Source organism: Phyllobates terribilis, unplaced genomic scaffold (assembly GCF_046119375.1).
Source record: "Phyllobates terribilis strain yellow unplaced genomic scaffold, ASM4611937v1 Scaffold_2__4_contigs__length_985480577, whole genome shotgun sequence".
Classification (NCBI taxonomy): domain Eukaryota; kingdom Metazoa; phylum Chordata; class Amphibia; order Anura; family Dendrobatidae; genus Phyllobates; species Phyllobates terribilis.
Window position 1 is genome coordinate 667,981,825 of NW_027362762.1, and position 20,140 is coordinate 668,001,964.

Below are 20,140 nucleotides of genomic sequence, written 5' to 3' on the forward strand. Positions count from 1 at the left end.
AATTACAGCAACAGGATGCATCAGGATCTGACTTTCCCACACATAAGCAGACGGAGGTCTCTTAGAGAGGTATTCACATTGTTAGGTCCTGACATCGAGAAACGCCTTACCGCGGCTGTCAGGTACACATGAATTGGCCAATTTATGCGCTAAGATTTCTCATTTATTTATACAGCAGCAATGCTATTCATATTTCATACTTCATATTTACATGCGCCAAAACATTTTCAAAGAATTTTTCATTTATTTCTATTTTTTACAGCAGTTATGCTATTCATATTTCATATTTACATACTCAGTATTACAGTGTGCTACGTTATTTGTTCATTGTATATTGAGGTAGCTCCTCTTAGTAGGCACCTGTTCACACCTATTTCTTGAAGTGGAAGTGCTGTCATTTTCTTTGTTACATGCTCATTTGTGGCCTGCTGGAGGTCATTTTGCAGGGCTCTGGCAGGGCTCCTCCTGTTCCTCCTTGCACAAAGGCGGAGGTAGCGGTCCTGCTGCTGGGTTGTTGCCCTCCTACGGCCCCCTCCACGTCTCCTGGTGTACTGGCCTGTCTCCTGGTAGCGCTTCCAGCCTCTGGACACTACACTGACAGACACAGCAAACCTTCTTGCCACAGCTCGCATTGATGTGCCATCCTGGATGAGCTGCATTACCTGAGCAACTTCTGTGGGTTGTAGAGTCCGTCTCATGCTACCACGAGTGTAAAAGCACAACCAGCATTCAAAAGTGACCAAAACATCAGCCAGAAAGCATTGCTACTGAGATGTGGTCTGTCGTCCCCACCTACAGAACCACTCCTTTATTGAGGGTGTCTTGATAATTGCCAATAATTTCCATCTATTGTCTATTCAATTTGCACAACAGCATGTGAAATTGATTGTCAATCAGTGTTGCTTCCTAATTTGATTTTACAGAAGTTTGATTTACTTGGAGTTATATTCTGTTGTTTAAGTGTTCCCTTTATTTTATTGAGCAGTGTATGTATATATATATATATATATATATATATATATATATATATATATATATATATATATATTGTTGTAGATTGGCTTACTTGGCTGCACATAGAGGTAAACACAGGAACACTGTCTCTTTAAATCTTCTGTGGTTTATTAAGAGCACTGCATAAATCACGGTAATGTTAGCAAAACAAACTCGACCTTCCCGGCCTGACAGGAAAAACAAAACATAACGTATGGCACAATCCTTGTTGCTACGGATAACCGCCTGCTTCAGGAACAAACAATCCAAGGTTTAGCTTTCCTTCACAAGATAAAACAGCTCAGAGCTTCCACCTCCAGGCCCACCACACACACAAATGCTCTAAAATGTTGGGAATTTATCCTCTTGAGTTCCTCCCTTTCTACAGGTGTTTAATCACCCTAGCACTAAGATGGCTGATTAACCCCTTTCTATACTTCATGCGCAGGAACACTTTTTCTGTTTATATCACTGGAGCTAACAATCTTAGTCTCTTCTCCAGTACTTTGCCAGTGTCCTTGTAACAATATATATACAGTGGGTATGGAAAGTATTCAGACCCCTTTAAATTTTTCACTCTTTGTTACATTGCAGCCATTTGGTAAATTCCAAAAAGTACATTTTTTTTCTTGAAATGATAAAAAGAAAAGAGATGCACTGCAAACCACTCATAAAATACCAAAAGAGTGATTCCCATCTGTCTTAGAGAAAATGGTAGTCCAAATGAAGATATACGCTTGCAGCTTCCAGGGGTCCTTTGAAGAAGTCACAACTGCAACTAGAGGTGATGGACATGTGCCAGAGTCTGTAGAACAAGCCGTGAGTGTAGCAAAAAATGGGTTCAAACGGCATATTAACGCCGGAGATAGAGGGCTGCAGAGACTCTCAGAGACTCTGGCTTTCAGGTACATGCAGCCGTTGCACTAGGTGGATACAGGGATGAAGATCATGGGTGAGAAGAACTGCAGACAGCCTGATAGGTGTGTCGGCCGGTCACACCTGAAGGACAGCTGATAATCAAGCATGTGAGCGCTTAGTATTTGCACCAGGGCATACGGTGCTTTGAGATTGGATTGCGGCTCTTTGCCTATCTGATCTTACTATAGCAGCAGCGCTACTGTAGTTTTTTACATTTTACTTTAGGATTATTCATTTTTTTTCTCATTAAAGTATACTCTGCACCCCATCTTGACTGAAAAAAAAACAGAAATGTAGAAATTTTTGCGAATGTATTAAAAAAGAAAAACTGAAATATCACGTGGTCATAAGTATTCAGACCCTTTGCTCAGACACTCATATTTAAGTCACATGCTGTCCATTTCCTTGTGATCCTCCTTGAGATAGTTCTGCTCCTTCATTGGAGTCCAGCTGTGTTTAATTAAACTGATAGTACTTGATTTGGAAAGGCACACACCTGTCTATATAAGACCTCACAGCTTACAGTGCATGTCAGACCAAATGAGAATCATGAGCTCAAAGAAACTGCCCAAGGAGCTTAGAGACAGAATTGTGGCAAGGCACAGATCTGGCCAAGGTTACAAAAGAATTTCTGCATTACTCAAGGTTCCAAAGAGCACAGTGGCCTCCATAATCCTTAAATGGAAGAAGTTTGGGAGCTCCAGAAGTCTTCCTAGACCTGGCCGTCCAGCCAAACTGAGCAATCATGGGAGAAGAGCCTTGGTGAGAGAGGTAAAGAAGAACCCCAAGGTCATTGTGGTTGAGCGCCAGAGATGCAGTAGGATGATGGGAGAAAGTTCCACAAACTCAACTATAACTGCAGCCCTCCACCAGTCGGGCCTTTATGGTAGAGTGACCCAACGGAAGCCTCTCCTCGGTGCAAGACATATGAAAGCCCGCATAGAGTTTGCTCAAAAATACATGAAGGACTCTCAGTCTATGAGAAGTAAGATTCTCTGGTCTGATGAGACGAAGACAGAACTTTTTAGTGATAATTCTAAGTGGTATGTGTGGAGAAAATCAGGCACTGCTCATCACCTGCCCAATACAATCCTAAAAGTGAAACATGGTGGTGGCAGCATCATTCTATGGGGGGTGTTTTTCAGCTGCAGGGACAGGACGACTGGTTGCAATTGAAGGAAACATGAATGCGTCCAAGTACAGAGATATCCTGGATGAAAACCTCTTCCAAAGTGCTCTGGACCTCTGGACTTGGCCGAAGGTTCACCTTCCAACAAGACAATGACCCTAAGCACACGGCTAAAATAACAAAGGAGTGGCTTCAGAACAACTCTGTGACCATTCTTGACTGGCCCAGCCAGAGCCCTGACCTAAATCCAATTGAGCTTCTCTGGAGAAACCTGAAATTGGCTGTCCACCAACGTTCACCATCCAACCTGACGGAACTGACGCGCCCCCTGGGCCGTGGGGTACTCGGTGCCGGGCTGGTCGTTGCAATGGGAGATGTCACAGTGGCGGTGACCCGGTCCGTGACCCAGGGTGGTCAATCGAAAGGGGAATATTTACAGGGAATTTATAGTTTTTATGCACAAGGTTCGTGACGCCACCTGTGGCATGCGGCTAAAGGGAGACGCCGCTGCGGAGCAGGTCCTCTGGAGCTGATGTTAGTGCAGCAAAGCTGGTGTGGCTCTCCACAGGTAGAGCTTAGCTCCAGGGCAGGGTAGATGTTATAGGTTGTGCTGGGCGTTGTATTGCAGGGGTGATGGTGCAGATAATAATCACAGAGACAGTTGGGTGTAGTCTTCCGAGTTTACTCACAGTTGATAAGTTCCTCAGGTTCCAGGTTCCGGACTACAACCTTCCACGTCGTGCTGCGTTCACCAGGCAGGGATTCAGCAATCCCTCAGGTAATTCAAGAGTGCCTGACAGGACCCCTCTCTATGTGCCTTCCTCAGTCGTCTTCCTGCGCTGGCTCTCGCCCTCCTGCCCTGCGCCTCGCAATCAGTGTCCCAATCCGGTAGCCTCGGGTCTTGTCGGGCGACCTGCAGTCCCCTGGACCCTCTGTGGCCACCTTCTCAGCGATATAATTGCGGATGTGGCCACTGCACCTTACAAGTACAGCAGCCTCCGGTTCCTAGCTGAGCCTTGTAGTTCTCCACTAGTTTAGGGGCCGGTCCCCTCTGCGGCTCGATCCCTCCACCGCCTGGCAGATTCGGGCGTACGGGTGGCCTCCAGCACTTCCCGCACCCCTGGGATCCCTTCTGGTCCTGGAGCCTTTCTACTGCTCCCTCTCCTCTCTCAGTCCTGGGCCTCTCACTAGGCCCGCCTCCGGAGCAGAGCTCTTGCAGAGCCTCTGCTCCACACACTTTCCTCCTCTGACTGGCTTGTCTTTCTAAGATGGCTCCCCTTTTTATACAGCTTCCTCTCAAGTGCTCCCCTGAACTACGTCCTCCACCCACACCCACTACATGGTTCCCCCTCACTTGGTTCCCCTCCACTCCAGCAAGGGACCAGGGACTGTGCTCTCCCTTAGGAGCAATCTCGCCCTGCCCTACTGAAGTGGACGTGTTGGATGCAGGTGTTAGGGTCCCGGGCAGCACTCTATCCTTACCTGAGAGTGGCATACCACACCTCTGGGTGAGATGCAGTACCTCTGTGGCGACTGAACCCGCAGGGGCGCCACAGAACTGGAGAGGATCTGCAAGGAAGAATGGCAGAGGATCCCCATATCCAGGTGTGAAAAACTTGTTGCATCATTCCCAAGAAGACTTATGGCTGTACTAGCTCAAAAGGGTGCTTCTACTCAATACTGAGCAAAGGGTCTGAATACTTATGACCATGTGATATTTCAGTTTTTCTTTTTTAATAAATTTGAAAAAATGTCTACATTTCTGTTTTTTCTCAGTCAAGATGGGGTGCAGAGTGTACTTTAATGAGAAAAAAAATGAAATTTTTAGAATTTACCAAATGGCTGCAATGAAACAAAAAGTGAAAAATTTAAAGGGGTCTGAATACTTTCCGTACCCACTTTATATGTGTGTGTATATACATACAGTACAGACCAAAAGTTTGGACACACCTTCTCATTTAAAGATTTTTCTGTATTTTCTTGACTATGAAAATTGTACATTCACACTGAAGGCATCAAAACTATGAATTAACACATGTGGAATTATATACTTAGCAAAAAAGTGTGAAACTGACAATATGTCTTATATTCTAGGTTCTTCAAAGTAGCCACCTTTTGCTTTGATGACTGCTTTGCACCCTTTTGGCATTCTCTTGATGAGCTTCAAGAGGTAGTCACCGGAAATGGTCTTCCAACAATCTTGAAGGAGTTCCCAGAGATGCTTAGCACTTGTTGGCCCTTTTGCCTTCACTCTGCGGTCCAGCTCACCCCAAACCATCTCGATTGGGTTCAGGTCTGGTGACTGTGGAGGCCAGGTCATCTGGCGTAGCACCCCATCACTCTCCTTCTTGGTCAAATAGCCCTTACACAGCCTGGAGGTGTGTTTGGGGTCATTGTCCTGTTGAAAAATAAATGATGGTCCAACTAAACGCAAACCAGATGGAATAGCATGCCGCTGCAAGATACTGTGGTAGCCATGCTGGTTCAGTATGCCTTCAATTTTGAATAAATCCCCAACAGTGTCACCAGCAAAGCACCCCCACACCATCACACCTCCTCCTCCATGCTTCACGGTGGGAACCAGGCATGTAGAGTTCAACCGTTCACCTTTTCTGCGTCGCACAAAGACACGGTGGTTGGAACCAAAGATCTCAAATTTGGACTCATCAGACCAAAGCACAGATTTCCACTGGTCTAATGTCCATTCTTTGTGTTCTTTGGCCCAAACAAGTCTCTTCTGCTTGTTCCTGTCCTTAGCAGTGGTTTCCTAGCAGCTATTTTACCATGAAGGCCTGCTGCACAAAGTCTCCTCTTAACAGTTGTTGTAGAGATGTGTCTGCTGCTAGAACTCTGTGTGGCATTGACCTGGTCTCTAATCTGAGCTGCTGTTAACCTGCGATTTCTGAGGTTGGTGACTCAGATAAATTTATCCTCAGAAGCAGAGGTGACTCTTGGTCTTCCTTTCCTGGGGCGGTCCTCATGTGAGCCAGTTTCTTTGTAGCGCTTGATGGTTTTTGCAACTGCACTTGGGGACACTTTCAAAGTTTTCCCAATTTTTCGCACTGACTGACCTACATTCCTTAAAGTAATGATGGCCACTCGTTTTTCTTTACTTAGCTTCTTTTTTCTTGCCATAATACAAATTCTGACAGTCTATTCAGTAGGACTATCAGCTATTCTGAAATTTGTAAAAAAAAACCTTGTTTTCTTTTGTCAACATTCTCTGAGACTCGTAACTTTTATATTTTTCTGTCGATTGGAGCTGTTTGAGGGCTTGTTTTTTTGTGAGACAAATTGCAGTTTTCAGTTATACCAATTTGGGCTACATACAAAATATTGAGAACTTTTTATTGCATCTTTTGGGGGAACCGCAATGACTGAAAAAAACGCAAATCTGGCTTTTAATGTATATAAAAAAATAATTTTAGATTTTGATAGAATTTACTTTTATGAACATGACAATACGAAGTTTATTTATTATTACTTTTTTTAACCGTTATTTTAAAACTGGGAAAAGTGGGGCATAGTTTAAACTTTTATATATTTTTTTCTTTTTTTAATGCATTTTTTTTTATATTTTAGGGACTTCAACCAGCTTCCCGCAAAGTGATGTAACTGTACGTCCATTTTGAAGGTGATTTCCTGCAATCAGATATACTGTTATGTCTGATGAATGGCAACTGTTGTGCTCATGTCATATACAGCAGCAGCTGGCTGTTATACACACCCAAGCGCCTGCTGTGAGTGCTGAGAACGGACATAGAACCGATCCCAGCACTTCAACCCTTTAGATGCTGTCGTCAATTGTGACAGTAGCATGTAAGGAGTTTGAAAAAGGGAGTTTGCTCCCATTGTCCGCCTACAGGCTCCCTCACATTGAGATCGCTTTGTCTCTGTTTCTGCCATATCACTTCCCGCCGGGGCAGGGCCTGATGAGCTAACTATCAGTCCAACATTGACAGGTTAGGAAATTCATTGGATAACATAGGTTTTACAGTGTATTATCAAAGCGATAAAGGATTGCTTGTTCAAGTATCATTGAGAGACTAGTAAGTTATGTAAAAAGAAAAAAGTGATATAAAAAATATAGAACAAAATCACAGTTTTAATTGAAAAAATAAGGTATATTTGTTGGAAACGCTCCAAAAATGACACATATTTGGTATCACCACCTTCATAATGACCCATGCTATGAAACTATATCGTTTTTCTTTTTCTTTTCTCAGTCTGTTCCTCCATTACTGAGAAATCAGCGTTTGAATTGAAATGCAAACGAGGCTGAAGAACTATTGTAGATCTCAATCCTCTGTCACTCCAGCTCTATTCCCTGTCCAGCACCACCACCTTCTCCTTCTTAACTGATAGCCTCTATGTTGTCTGACTTCAAGCAAAGGAGGCGGTGGGAATAGAGCTGGAGTGACAGAGGCTTCAGATCTACCATAGCTCTTCAGCCTCATTTGTATATCAATTCAAAAGCTTATTTCACAGTGACTGAGGAACAGCCTGGCCAGGTAAAGATATTGCTGCATCTTACAGCTCCAGCAAAGTGGATGGGATTTATATGAATCTCATCCGACACTGCACTTTTTTTTTAATGTTTTTTTGAATACCATGGTACAAGTGTGAAAAGGGTTGAACAGCGAACAAATTACACGGTGACGGATTCTCCGAATTTGAAGCATTCTCTGTATAGGTTATACAATAAATCGCAGTTTTATGATATTTCTGAGCATTTATGGCTGTTTATCTGGGCAGCTTTTAGTGCCTGTGGACACCCCCGGCGTTAGGTTACCGTGATTCCTGAAATTGTTTGTTTGCAGTAACTTCGGGAAGTGACTTCACGTCAGCTATGTGTAATAGATTCTGGTTACCTGAGTGCAGACGGCAGGCACACCCTGCGAGGTGCAGCTATGGGAGACGACACTGAGCAGTACAGGAAACCACCCCGTCAGATCATCAGATCTTTTATACCTCCAGGGCATGTGATTTGTGTCATTAGGGTGGTGTCCTGTACGTCTTCTGAAATGTAACATTAACTGTTTCTTCCCACAAGTCCCGCTCCAACTCCTCCTCGTGAACGATGCCTTTATTTTTCAGTATTTTACTTATTTACAGCTATTAATATATTTTACAAGACTTTTGGCTAACTTCACTGTTTCCTTAGGAGGGAGGATGGGGTTTGGTCATCTATCTTGACTGTCAGATGTGAGAGCTTGTACAGACGACCAGAATAATCGCACTCGGAACAATGTTATTCTACGGGGCCGTGCACGTATCCGATTTTTTTTTTCACACAGCCGGTCCGGGGAAAAAAAATTGCTGCGTGCCTGAGTTTGATTCGGTTTTCACATTGCACATTGCCATACAAGTCAGTGAGTCTGTGTAAAATATCAGACTGCACTTGGATGACATCTGAATGCAGTCTGATTTCCGTGCACTGACACAATGGATACATCTTTTCTCTCGATCTTCTCCTCATCCAAGAGAATCGGATCACACTATGATCACGCTTTGAGGGAATACACAGTCATCTGCACATAGCCATAAGAGCCCGTTCACACAAGGGCAAATTGATGAAACCGCCTCAGCGTATGTGCACACGACGTCTTTTAGATGCCGACATAAGCGCTGAGTTTTTGAAGCAGAAGACGCTTGAGGAAAAGGCCTTACAGTATGTGTTTTTCCTGGAGCACTTTCTTTGGCTTTATATTGGTCAGTTTTACTGCAGCTTTGTCACCAGCGTCTTTTTGTTTTTAACTGTATATGTAAACTAATGAGCGGCTTCCATATATGAGCCGCCTGAACAATGCGTAGGTCACTTCTTTTCGCTACTTTACAACTTGCGAAGACTGAAGCACTTAAAAGAAGTTCAGCAAGAAGGAACATAAGTACAGCAAGTCGTTTTGACAATGCAGTGCATATGTTCATTCTTTTCTAGTATTTTTTAAGTGACTTTTAAGGCTGATTTCAGGTGGAATCCGCTGAAATAGAAGTCGTGAGTAGTGATGAGCGAGTATGATCTGTTAACCATTTCGGCGAACATGCTCGGGTGCTCGCTGAGACTTCATTTGAAAGCGGAGTATCAGATAAAGAGGACCTGTCATCAAGTCAATAGTGACCAGTTTTGTTCCTCCACTATTCTGCTTTTTATATCTTTTAAGTCCGCCATACGGTTCTAGAGATATGGGCGAGAATAAAGTAAAAGCAAAAACTGGTCACTTTTGACTTGATAACAAGTCTTGTATAAGGGTACGTGCCAACGATCAGTAGTGGCAGCGGTTTGGACGTAGCTCACCTGCGCTGCTTCCAAACTGCTGCGTTGTACAGTACAAGCACAGTGGATGGATTTATAGAAATCCTATGCCCACTGTGCTTCTATGTGATGCCGCGTGCCGCAGTATGTCAGTTTCTGTTGTGAAGAATGAATACATTCAATGAATACATGCGGATTTACCTGAGGGATCGGACACAGTTTTTTGGATGCATTGAAAATACGTTGTGTCCAAAGCGCTGCTATAGCCTAATCGTGGGCACATAGACTAACGGATTATTCCCCAGAAAACAAGTTGTTCCCTATCCATTGTATAAGGAATAACTTGCTGATCACTTGGGGTCCAAACACTTAGACTCCCAACGATCCTGAGACTGCTTAGGAACCCCAAGAACGCGACTCAGTCTGCATCCATTTTCCTATACATAGCAGAGGAGCTCGGCCTTCCCTCCATTCATTGTCTGTGGGACTGCTGAGTGCTATCAGTCCTATAGACACTGAATGGAGCAGAATGGAGCATGCACACACCTGCTCTGCTCCATTCAGGATGGGGCTGTAGAGCCTCGATCTTGGGGGGTGAAAGGGTGCCGATCTTGATTAACATGGAGAACGTTCTCAGTTCTTGGTTAACTTCATATAGTGGTTAACCGAACACTCGTTCAGCCAACAGCTACCACTCCTGACTTTCCCAGCTTAGCATGCACAATACTCCTCTTCCCCAACATCATCTGTCAGGGTAGAGTCAGGAGGCCTGCATGCGCTTTAGATGGTTGGCCAATATCAACAACATTTTTGAGTTTGACAAACTTTAATTGAATGTGTTTTTTTGACCACAGCTGGTCTTTTCATTCTGACCATTCAACCCTTATGCCAACATTGCCACTGCAGTTGAATGTATGATCACTATAGCAGACTTATATCTGTGTTGAGGTAATTTCTTAATATAGCTTAGTTTAATAAATGTTTTTTCGCCTCCTGGGTAACATGACCTGGATGTATTAACAAATCCTGGAAGACCAGATAAGCAGGTTACAAATCCTCATGTAAACTCTACCTGCCAGCCCAATCCTGCCCTGACATTACTTGGCACAGCATTGTTCTTCATATAAACAAGGTAAAGTGGCACATTAGATGTTTAAAGAGTTTCTCCGGTTTCCGAAGACCTTTGTCTCCAGCTACAGGTTTTTACACTCACCAGGTCCATTGCTGATTCTCCGCTGCCGCTTGTGGTGTCTGTTATTGTCTGCAGCGCTGCCATTATGTCTATAGCACTGCAGCCAATTAGCTCAGCGTCTCTCCCTGGTTTGATGGCACAAACTACTAAAATCCGATGAGCTCACTGATTGACTGCCGTGCTGTTGACATGATGTCATCACTGCAGACAATGACAAAAGTGTCGAAGGCTACGTATTGGACCAGAGGAGAGTGAGTAAAGTACTATTTCTTTTTTTTTTTTTAAATAACTGCAACCAGGAGACTTGGGTTTTGCCAAAACTGGAAAACCCCTTTTAATATTTTTTTTTAAATTATTATTATTATTATTATTATTATTACTACTACCATGCATTAGTCAAGATTACAGTGGTTTGTTGAGAAGGAATTTTTTTGTCAGATATATAGCCAATTCCTCATATTCAATTTGTGTGAGTTTTTTTTAACTTTATGTCTCATTCAGCACCCCACTCTGCACTCACCTTCTTCATATAAAAAGTGCCCGATTCGTTAAGGCTGGCGTTGCGCACAGGCTCCCTGGAGCATGATGCACCTAATTTCTTAGAGGCATACACCACTTAATGAATTAGGCTCATCTCTTAACTGGTGTGCGCCTCCAGCAGAATTGTACTCCAGTTGGGTAAAGTGGCATAACTTTCCATGAATTAGATGGGCAGGTGTAGCCATGCCCCATTCCACCCATGCTCCGACCATTTTAGCAAAACTGTGCGGGTCTAATGTGAAATTATGCAACTTATTAAGGCGTTTTACGCCAGAAAACTGTTAAAAACACCTCATTCAATCAAGGCCAAGTTATGTAGAAAGATTTTGCTCCAGCTGATTTTGGTGCCTACAAACAGTCTCAACAATGGAAAAACATTTTTATGTATGTTATAGGTCATTTTAGATTTTTTTTTTTTTTTAAGTCCATTTTTTTTCTATTGTTGACCACCAAATTCCAATAAGAATCCATACATAGTAATTAAAATCTTAGACATACTGATAGGGAATGTAAATTGTGAGCCCCAATGGGGACAGTGCCGATAATGTCTGTAAAGCGCTGCGGAGTATGATGGCGCTTAGTGTTGAGCGAGTATGTTCTATTAACCCTTTCGCCGAGTATGCTTCGGCCGAGCTCTGAGTATTTACAGCTGCTCGGTGACGAGGTTAAATCGCTCCCGTGTGCATGATTTGCAACTGTTTGACAGCTTTATTACATGTGAGGAATGTGTAAGAAATAGACATTCCTCACATGTAATAAAACTGTCAAACAGTTGCAAATCATGCACACGGGAGCGATTCAAACATATCACCGAGCAGCTGTAACTACTCGGAGCTCGGCCTGAGCATACTCGGACAGAAAATACTCGCTCAACCCTAATGGCGCTATATAAAAAATAAAGTAAAATATAAAATAAAAAATTAAAATACAATGGTCAACAAATGTGCAGAACTGCAACAGAATATTCTCTGTATTATGAAAAGACTAAACTATATTGCGTCTGTCCTAACAAATACGACGTAAAAAATGGAATGATTTTCAGGTTACTTCCACTGAAGACTTTTGTTTTCTTTCTTCACTTAGTGGACGGCTATAGTAAAGCTTTAGCCAGGGCGGAAACTTCACACCAACTGCCTATCTTAGCAGTCTTGTATCATTGGTACATGTTGGAGAACGTAGAGGACATTCCAGCTCTTCTCCTAAAAGAGAGTTAGCTCCTAAGTGCTATAGGCTGGTTCACACCTGGGGGCGAGTGATAGACCCATGATGAATAATTGTCACAGTGCCAGGAAGCCTTGCACACTACAGAGGTACAGTATTATATACAGTATCCTGTACAGCAGTGTACCTGGACTGCCTGGAATTGGAGCAGGCATGCCGTGTCTAGGATGTGGTATGTGATGAGTAACCGTGTTTGGGTGTGTGCGTCTGATGAGGATACTGACACACTCCCTTATCACATAGGCTGCGGACGCTTCTAGGTGAGCCCTGGTTTAAAAAGCCAGCTCAAGGAAGGAAACGTGCAGTTGGGATTTGGGGTGGAGAAAGAGACGAGCTCCCAGAAGAGGATATTACAGAAAAGTGAAAGTCCAGGTGAGTCTCACAATGCTGCAAGCTATGAATAATACCTGTGCTTCTTTCTACAAGGAACATTACGGGACGTCTGATCGACATTATAGGGAGTTACCTAGCCGACTCTTAAGACAAATCGATGGATATATACTATATTGCTCGTCTGTTAAGAGAGTTCCTAACACTACAGAGCTCTGTGCTTGTGGCATTGACATACAGAATACAAGATCACTGGCTCGTTTTAATAATCTCCAATCAACAAAATAGCCTTAAAGGATAAAACAAAAAAAATCCACTGGTTGAGTTACCACCATATTTAACAATGTCAGCCTTGTAAGTAGGGATATTGCCAATAGCACCAGGTATCTATCTCCGGGTCTTGTGTCCTTATAAGGTACGACTTTAGTGTGCATAACAAATAGAAAATTTTCCAACGATTCTTGATTAAAATATTTTAAAAAAAATGTATTCCTTATCGTAAAAATTGCCACCCACAATACATCCAAGCATGATGTAGTTTCCTAATCGTTTCAGACTAAAAAAAAGTCCTTAATCATGGATGATGTGTTCTTATAAGGTATGGCTTTAGTGCACCCAAAAAAAGTGTAGGTCCGGTGAATGATATGATAAGACACTCAAGATGGTCAACGACATTTGTTGGCAGGCCTAAAGAATTTTTTGGTGGGGTCTGATGACGATCTAATGTCTATGACAAGCTATTGATCTTAGATTCTAAGCAGAGAATGTATAAATTGATTGGACCTGCCAACAAATATCTAATGACCTTTAGGGCTTTTAGTAGACCATTTCATGATCAGTGGCAAATTATGACCTGACATGATAACCTTACCCCCCAAAACACACTGAAGGACACCAGAAAGATCCATAGAGTAATCTTGTCCTCTGGACAACTTGCCAATGCTAGATCTTTCTTCTAAATTACCAATTGTTAAGCTGTTGTATGAATTACCAGGTCAGGTTCTAGTATTTGCTATACGTCTGCCATGTTTGTCCTATTCATGATCATGTAAGCACCAGGAATATAATCTATTACATGTAGAATGATTACTTTGTATCAAAGCTCTTGACATAGCTGATCATGTTAGATAATTGCTAGAATTTACTTCTCCTGTCTCATTTAAAGGGGTTGTCCAACTCTCAGAACACTTTTTTTTTACTTAAATGCATGTATTTCAGGCAAAAAAAGTCATTTTTGCAATTGAGTTTCATTGGAAATTTTGCACCGTTTGAGTCTTAGAGGCTCTTTGTTTCCCTGCATATTTTACTGACTGATGGAATCTCAATTAACTCTGCAGCCAGTAGTAGACAGTGCAATACAGAGGCTTTAGAAGGAAAACAGTGCAAAATGTTTAAGGAAACTCAATTGGAAAAATATTTCTAAGCTCCAATTGCATGCATTTAAGTAGAAATAAAAAGTTCTCTCAACAGGTGGACAATCCCTTTAAATAAGAAGCAAATCTGGTAAGAACACCCGTGCATGCTGATATCTATCACTTATGTGTTATAGGTCTGACTCCTCTGTGAAGCCACACATGTTGCATGTGCTCCACAACTAGAGCCTTTCTAGACTAGCTATTCTATTAGGTTCTAATTACATAAGGCTTTTATAAAAATATATAATATATAAAGAGCAGAACAGAGAATCTTATGGCGTTATTCTGCATTTCATTCACAGGTGTTCAGAGCTCAGGAACAAAGGATGTGGGTATACATCATGCTGCTAGGTAAGGCTTTGTACTACGTCCCTTCAGGGCGGATTATTCACACTAATTATATGTATTGTGCTTTTTATGGAAAATATTTTGTGCATGCCTGGAATAGGAAATGTTTTAAGGATTCTTATGCATCTATTAAAGGGAACCTGTCAGCAGGTTTTTAGACCCCAAAGTAACATCATCACAGTAAAGTACCTGTAACGGTGATTACTGCCATAACTATATATTACAATCCATGTCTCTGTTGTCTTGTAATCCATTGGTGAATTCTTATGCAAATTTTCAGCAGAAAAAAAGTTGCAAAAATGCTAAAAGAGTTGAAAACACACTTTGTTGACTCAAATATGCAAGGAAAAGAATGGGATTTCATAAATTGTGTTCACTTTGTCCATACTGTAAAACGTTACATTTTTTCCCCTGAAAACAAGCGGCAAAAACGCAACGTTTGAACAAGCCCTCACTTAACTTTGATAAAACTTTATTGATAAAGCCATGTGCGGATTATCTGCCTTTTTAGTTTTTCGACTGTGAAAACACACTAAAAACGCATAGATGTTTTATACATACGGTCTTTCCTCATCTCATTGAAGTCTATAGAGATGTCAATACTTTTATGTCCAAAAATGATCTAGAGTAATTCATTTGTAAACCAGCCTGAAGAAGGAGCCTCTGTGCTTTGAAAGCTTGCAACCATAATTCTTCTGGTTAGCCAATAAAGGTATAATTCCTAGAATACATTTTGTCATTTTTGGGCATAAATGTATTTATATTGATTTTACCACAATATCATTTTTTATTTTACATCAAGTCTATGGAGAAAAATGTCCAAATTAAGCGCATATTTAACGCAATAAAAATTGACATGTTGTGAATGTCAAAAATGCACCGCAGGTCAGTTTATCCTGCGTAACATGACATGAGATTTCTATAAATCTTATCCACCTTCCTGTAACTGTAATACATTGCATTTTTTGCACAGCAAAAATATGTAGCGTCAAAAACGCACCAAATACTCATCAAGGGAACTTAGTCTAAAGGCTTTATTCCCAAGCATGTATAAAGTCATATAGGCGCTGTTCCCTGGAGTTCCTGGCTGGGAAGGTATGTAATCACAAGCCATGTCCAATGGCATCAGACGTATGCACAGTCTACAGATGTGGTCAAGTCCAGTACACCTCAGCTGCACTGTGCATGCAGCGACTTGTGATGATATACCCGGCCTGAGGAAAATCAATAAAACAAGAAGAATTGGCCAGTCTGACTTCTCCAATGGACAGCTCAGATCCCATAACCGTAATACAAGCTTGGGAATACAGTCTTCAGAGTTTTTTTTTCTGCAAATATCGCACCTGGCCGAAAGGAAACAAATATTAGGAAGCTGCTACTGTTTTGGATAACAGATTTAGGGCTCATACCCATCACCGTAAAAAAAACAATCCAATATCAGACCGAAAAGTCAGACAAGTGTCATGCGATTTTCATGCGAGTGCAATGCAATTTTTCTCACCTAGCATCCGAATGACGTCCAATTTACATGCGAATGCGATCCGATTGCAATGCGACTTTAACATGAGCGTTTACATAGAGGAATTCTCTATGTCATTTTCACATAGTTTTCCAAGGAAATATTCTTCATTACATGTGTACACACACACACACACACACACAATAGCCAGCAAAGGCTAGGCAGACAGCTGCAGGCTGATATTAATAGGCTAGGAAGGGACCATGGATATTGGCCCCCTCCAAGACTAAAAACATCAGCTCTCAGCCACCCCAGAAAAGGCGCATTCATAAGATGCAAAAATTCTGGTGCTTAGCCTCCGCTCTTCCTTTATGCCTTGGTGCGGTGGCAAGTGGTGTAATAGGGTTGAGGTTGATGCCAGCTTTGTATTGGCAGCTGACATCAAGACCAGGGGTTAGTAATGGAGAGGCATCTATAAGACGCCCCCATTACTAACCCCATAGTCAAATTGTTAAATAAAATACAAACACCCAGAATAAAGTACTTTATTTGAAATAATGACACAGACTCCTTTATTGAATCTACATTTACCAAAAAGCCTTATACTTACCATAACACCCAAATCAATTAAAGGCCATGTCAACTGTAAAAAAGTTAAAAAAAGTAAAGAACCATATTCTTCACCTGTCCGACGAGAAGATAATCCATTTGTGCATAGGCGCGTCATCAGGCTGAATTGTTGCATGATGCGATTATACAGCCTGCCATCCAGCAAGCTGCCAATTCAAAGCTGATATCAACCCCAACCCTATTATCCCACTTCAAACTGCACCAGGGCAAGTGGGAAGAGCAGTGGCTAAGCACCAGAATTGGGGCTTCTTATGGATGTGCCTTTTTAGGGGCGGCTGAGAGCTGATGGTTTTTAGCCTGGGAGGGAGCCAATATCCATGGCTCCTTCCTAGCCTATTAGCCTGCAGCTGTCTGCCTAGTCTTTGCTGGTTATTAATTATAGAGGGCCCAACGTAATTTTTTTTTCAGATCCTACCTTTTTAATAACCAGTAAAGGCTAGGTATACAGCTGTGAGCTGATATTAATAGCCTGGGAAGCTACAGGGGTATTACCCCCTTCCCAGGCTATAAACATCAGCCCCAGCTGTCCACTTTCTCTCTACTGGTTAATAAAATTTAGGGGGATCCCAAGCCATTTTTTTTTAGAAAATGTATTTATTTTGTACTAAAATACATGTACGGTAAGCAACACATGCAAAGCACTGATTATATATCTCAATCACATATTTATATCTATCTATCTACTCATGTTAAAATCTCATTGAAATCAGATGGCACTCTCATGGTCCGAATGCCATCTGATTTTTTTAATCGCACTCATTGACTTGCATTGGCGAGTGCCGTCCGATATACGTGGCAAATCGCAGGACGCTGCAATTTTTTTTCTCAGTCCAATCTGAGCTGAGAAAAAAATTGCAGATGAGCAGAGTCTCATAGATTAATATTGGTCAGAGTGCAATCCGATTTTTTATCGGAGTGCACTCTTCAGTTTTTCACGCAGATTGAGAACCTAAATCTATAAACCAGGTTCCCTTGAGGGATTATGCAGACGTCAAATCAAATTGGTCCGAGCACAGACCACTAATGTGCAGACTGTCCGTGACTCTCTGAGCTGAGCATGACAGCCTCATAGAAATGTAAGAAGCTGTCATGCTCGAGGAGAGCTGCGGCCAGTCGATGTATTGCAGTTTGAGATTGGATCTAGATCCATGGACGTCTGCATGAGCCTTTAAATCAAATTGGGTTTCCTTGAGATTAAAGACTTCACTGAATCTAGAATGTGAATAAACAAATTGTCAATGTAGTTTTATGTGTGACGTCTCACCTTTCCCAGGCACTTTTCAGTTGACATGTCTGCAATGCCAGGCGAGTGGTATGTCACTTGAGTGAGCCTGCCAGTCACAGTCCGTAGAGATGTCAACATGCATTCATTTTCTTTAATGAGTCCCACTGGCTTTGTATAGCGATAATGTTTGAATTCCAATTATAAATGACATATTATGTTGACAAATTGCTTAATTACTTGTAGTCAGAGAACACAAAGCAATCATTAATTAAAGATCGTTTTTTCTTTAGAAAATTTAGCAAAATTAATTTCTAAAACTTTTCATGGTGAATAGAAAATTCAAGGGACCATATTGCATTTATTATGATGATTTCTTAAGATATGTCTTTAATACATTTTTCATTAGATATACATTATATTTTGCAACTATTTTATTCATAATGTCGGTTTTACATTTTTTGTAGGTTTTGCATCACTTGTGAATACACAGCAAGACTGCTCTCGTGGAGGATGTTATCCTACAATAGGAGATCTTCTTATTGGAAGAACGGATTTCCTGAGGGCTTCTTCCACTTGTGGAATGGAAAGGCCAGAAACTTACTGCACTCCCTTTGGAGAGGTTGGTACACTCACTCTGCATATAAGCTTCCATTCTTTTCGACTCTTGACTGTTCAGAAGCGGGTGTATGTGTCTGTGGGTATAAGCTGGATCAATTCTTACAGTATAAAATCTTGTCAGTATCAGATCAGGGGAGGTCTCTCTCGTGGGGCCATTTTGATCAGGTGTTTGAAGGGACAGCTGCGCTTTTGTGAGTGATGCCGCAACTTTGATGATTACATTGAACTGTCAGGGGTCTCAAACTAAAATGGGTTCCAGAGTTACTTAAAAAGTTCCTATTAGGGTGAAGGCCGCATTGTTAGATTTAGACTGAGGCTGAAAAGCGACTTTGGCCTTGATAGAGACGAAGTTCCCCCAACTGCGGCCCTGAATACAGGTAACACCATATTATATAAGTAGCCCCTGTGCAACCCACTACTCAAAATATAAATGCTCTGTGCCTCCCATTAGCTATAATTATTCACTTTTCCCCCATCCAATAAAATATAATTAATTATCCACAATTCCTCTATCCCAGTTCATTACAAGTCCCTCTCCTGTGTTCTGTCCCCCAAATTCATTGCAATTAGATGTCCTCTTTCCTAACCCTATCCCAATTCATTGCAATTATATGTCCTCTCTCCCACCCAATCCCCTATTTATTACAATTGCACCCCAGTTTATTACAATTACTCCTCAGCGGTGTAGCCCTCTTCTGGTCAGGCATCTGCTTAATTACGCAGACATTCAGGGTGATGATGTCATCGTTCAGGCTGACTTATTCGAGAAAACATCGGGTAGGAAGCCGAAAATGTTACTTGCCTAGCGATACATGCCACCAAAGGTGCCAAAAAAGACTACAAGGAGGGCAATTTTATCATGTACTCCTCATAAACCTTGGGCCCTGGATACTAGTCCAGATTGCCCTCGTTATAATCCATCTCTAGCTGTAAAAAATTGTGTTACAACATGCGGGCCACGTGTTTGAGACCCCTGATCTAAGTCTAGTTTGTAATGGTTCTACAAGGTGATTGGGACAACTTTTCAATATCTCACTACACAATTACTAAGTACATGCCATGCAGATAGATGGGACAATGTAAACATGGAAGGGGCTTCAGTGCTTGTACAGCTGGCCGAGGCAGAATCAGAACCGATGTGAGACTGATGGCCTACACTAACAATAGGCCATCAATGTTGTAAACCCAGAAAACTCCTTGACTTATTGTACAATAAAAGTTATCTCCCTTGACCCGTTACCTTGGTTTAGTGGCCTATGCAGAATATCAGCCATCTCAGACACACTGATAGTGTTATTCAATATCATTTGGCATTTGAAGTTGCAGTTATTACTGTTGAGCGAGACAGCCGTCCTGAAATCTCACTATTGTCAGCAAGTCTATTTTTAATATGTAACCTTTATACACTTACATAACTTCCACTTGATAACTGTTTAATATGGGCTGTGTGACTAGGGGTGGATTTCCATGCCTAGGGCAGAGCAGTTCACCAAGAAAGTATCTTAGAGGGCACTGCCCCTTGCACACAGTCAAACAGTAGAAATGGCAGACTTATTTTGTAAAACGCGTCTGCTCTTTCTGACCCTTGGAGAGGAATTGAGAGTTGCTTTTTTCCCCTATTCATTTAATATGATTGCCTTGTGCTTTAGTTGGCAGATTAGTTTCTATCTATAAACCAGACTTGGGTACACGTGCTTGTTACTTTGCTTGTTATAACATGAAATGACAGAAATCTACAGACTTACAATGGGGTAATATGGTCTTCAGTACTGAATATCACATTGTTATTGCCATATATGTATTTAGGTCACCTTATGCAAATGATTAATAATATCTATCTTTTTTTTGCTTACCATAATAACTAGTATA

The 20,140-nt window shown here is 41.7% G+C and overlaps 1 protein-coding gene across 2 annotated transcripts in view; it reads left to right on the forward strand.

Moving 5' to 3' along the window:
• Positions 1 to 10,528: 10,528 nt before the first annotated feature.
• Positions 10,529 to 20,140, forward strand: part of LAMB3 (laminin subunit beta 3) — a 95,277-nt gene continuing 85,665 nt past the window's right edge. Inside the window, exons 1-4 of one of the 2 annotated variants that reach the window (XM_073666856.1) lie at positions 10,529 to 10,736; positions 12,490 to 12,618; positions 14,294 to 14,342; positions 18,118 to 18,272. In XM_073666856.1, the coding sequence (XP_073522957.1) occupies positions 14,318 to 14,342; positions 18,118 to 18,272 (180 nt within the window). In that variant the 5' untranslated portion in view covers positions 10,529 to 10,736; positions 12,490 to 12,618; positions 14,294 to 14,317. Of the gene's footprint in view, positions 10,737 to 12,290; positions 12,419 to 12,489; positions 12,619 to 14,293; positions 14,343 to 18,117; positions 18,273 to 20,140 lie in introns of those variants that run through there. The other variant, XM_073666855.1, reaches the window with a different exon arrangement.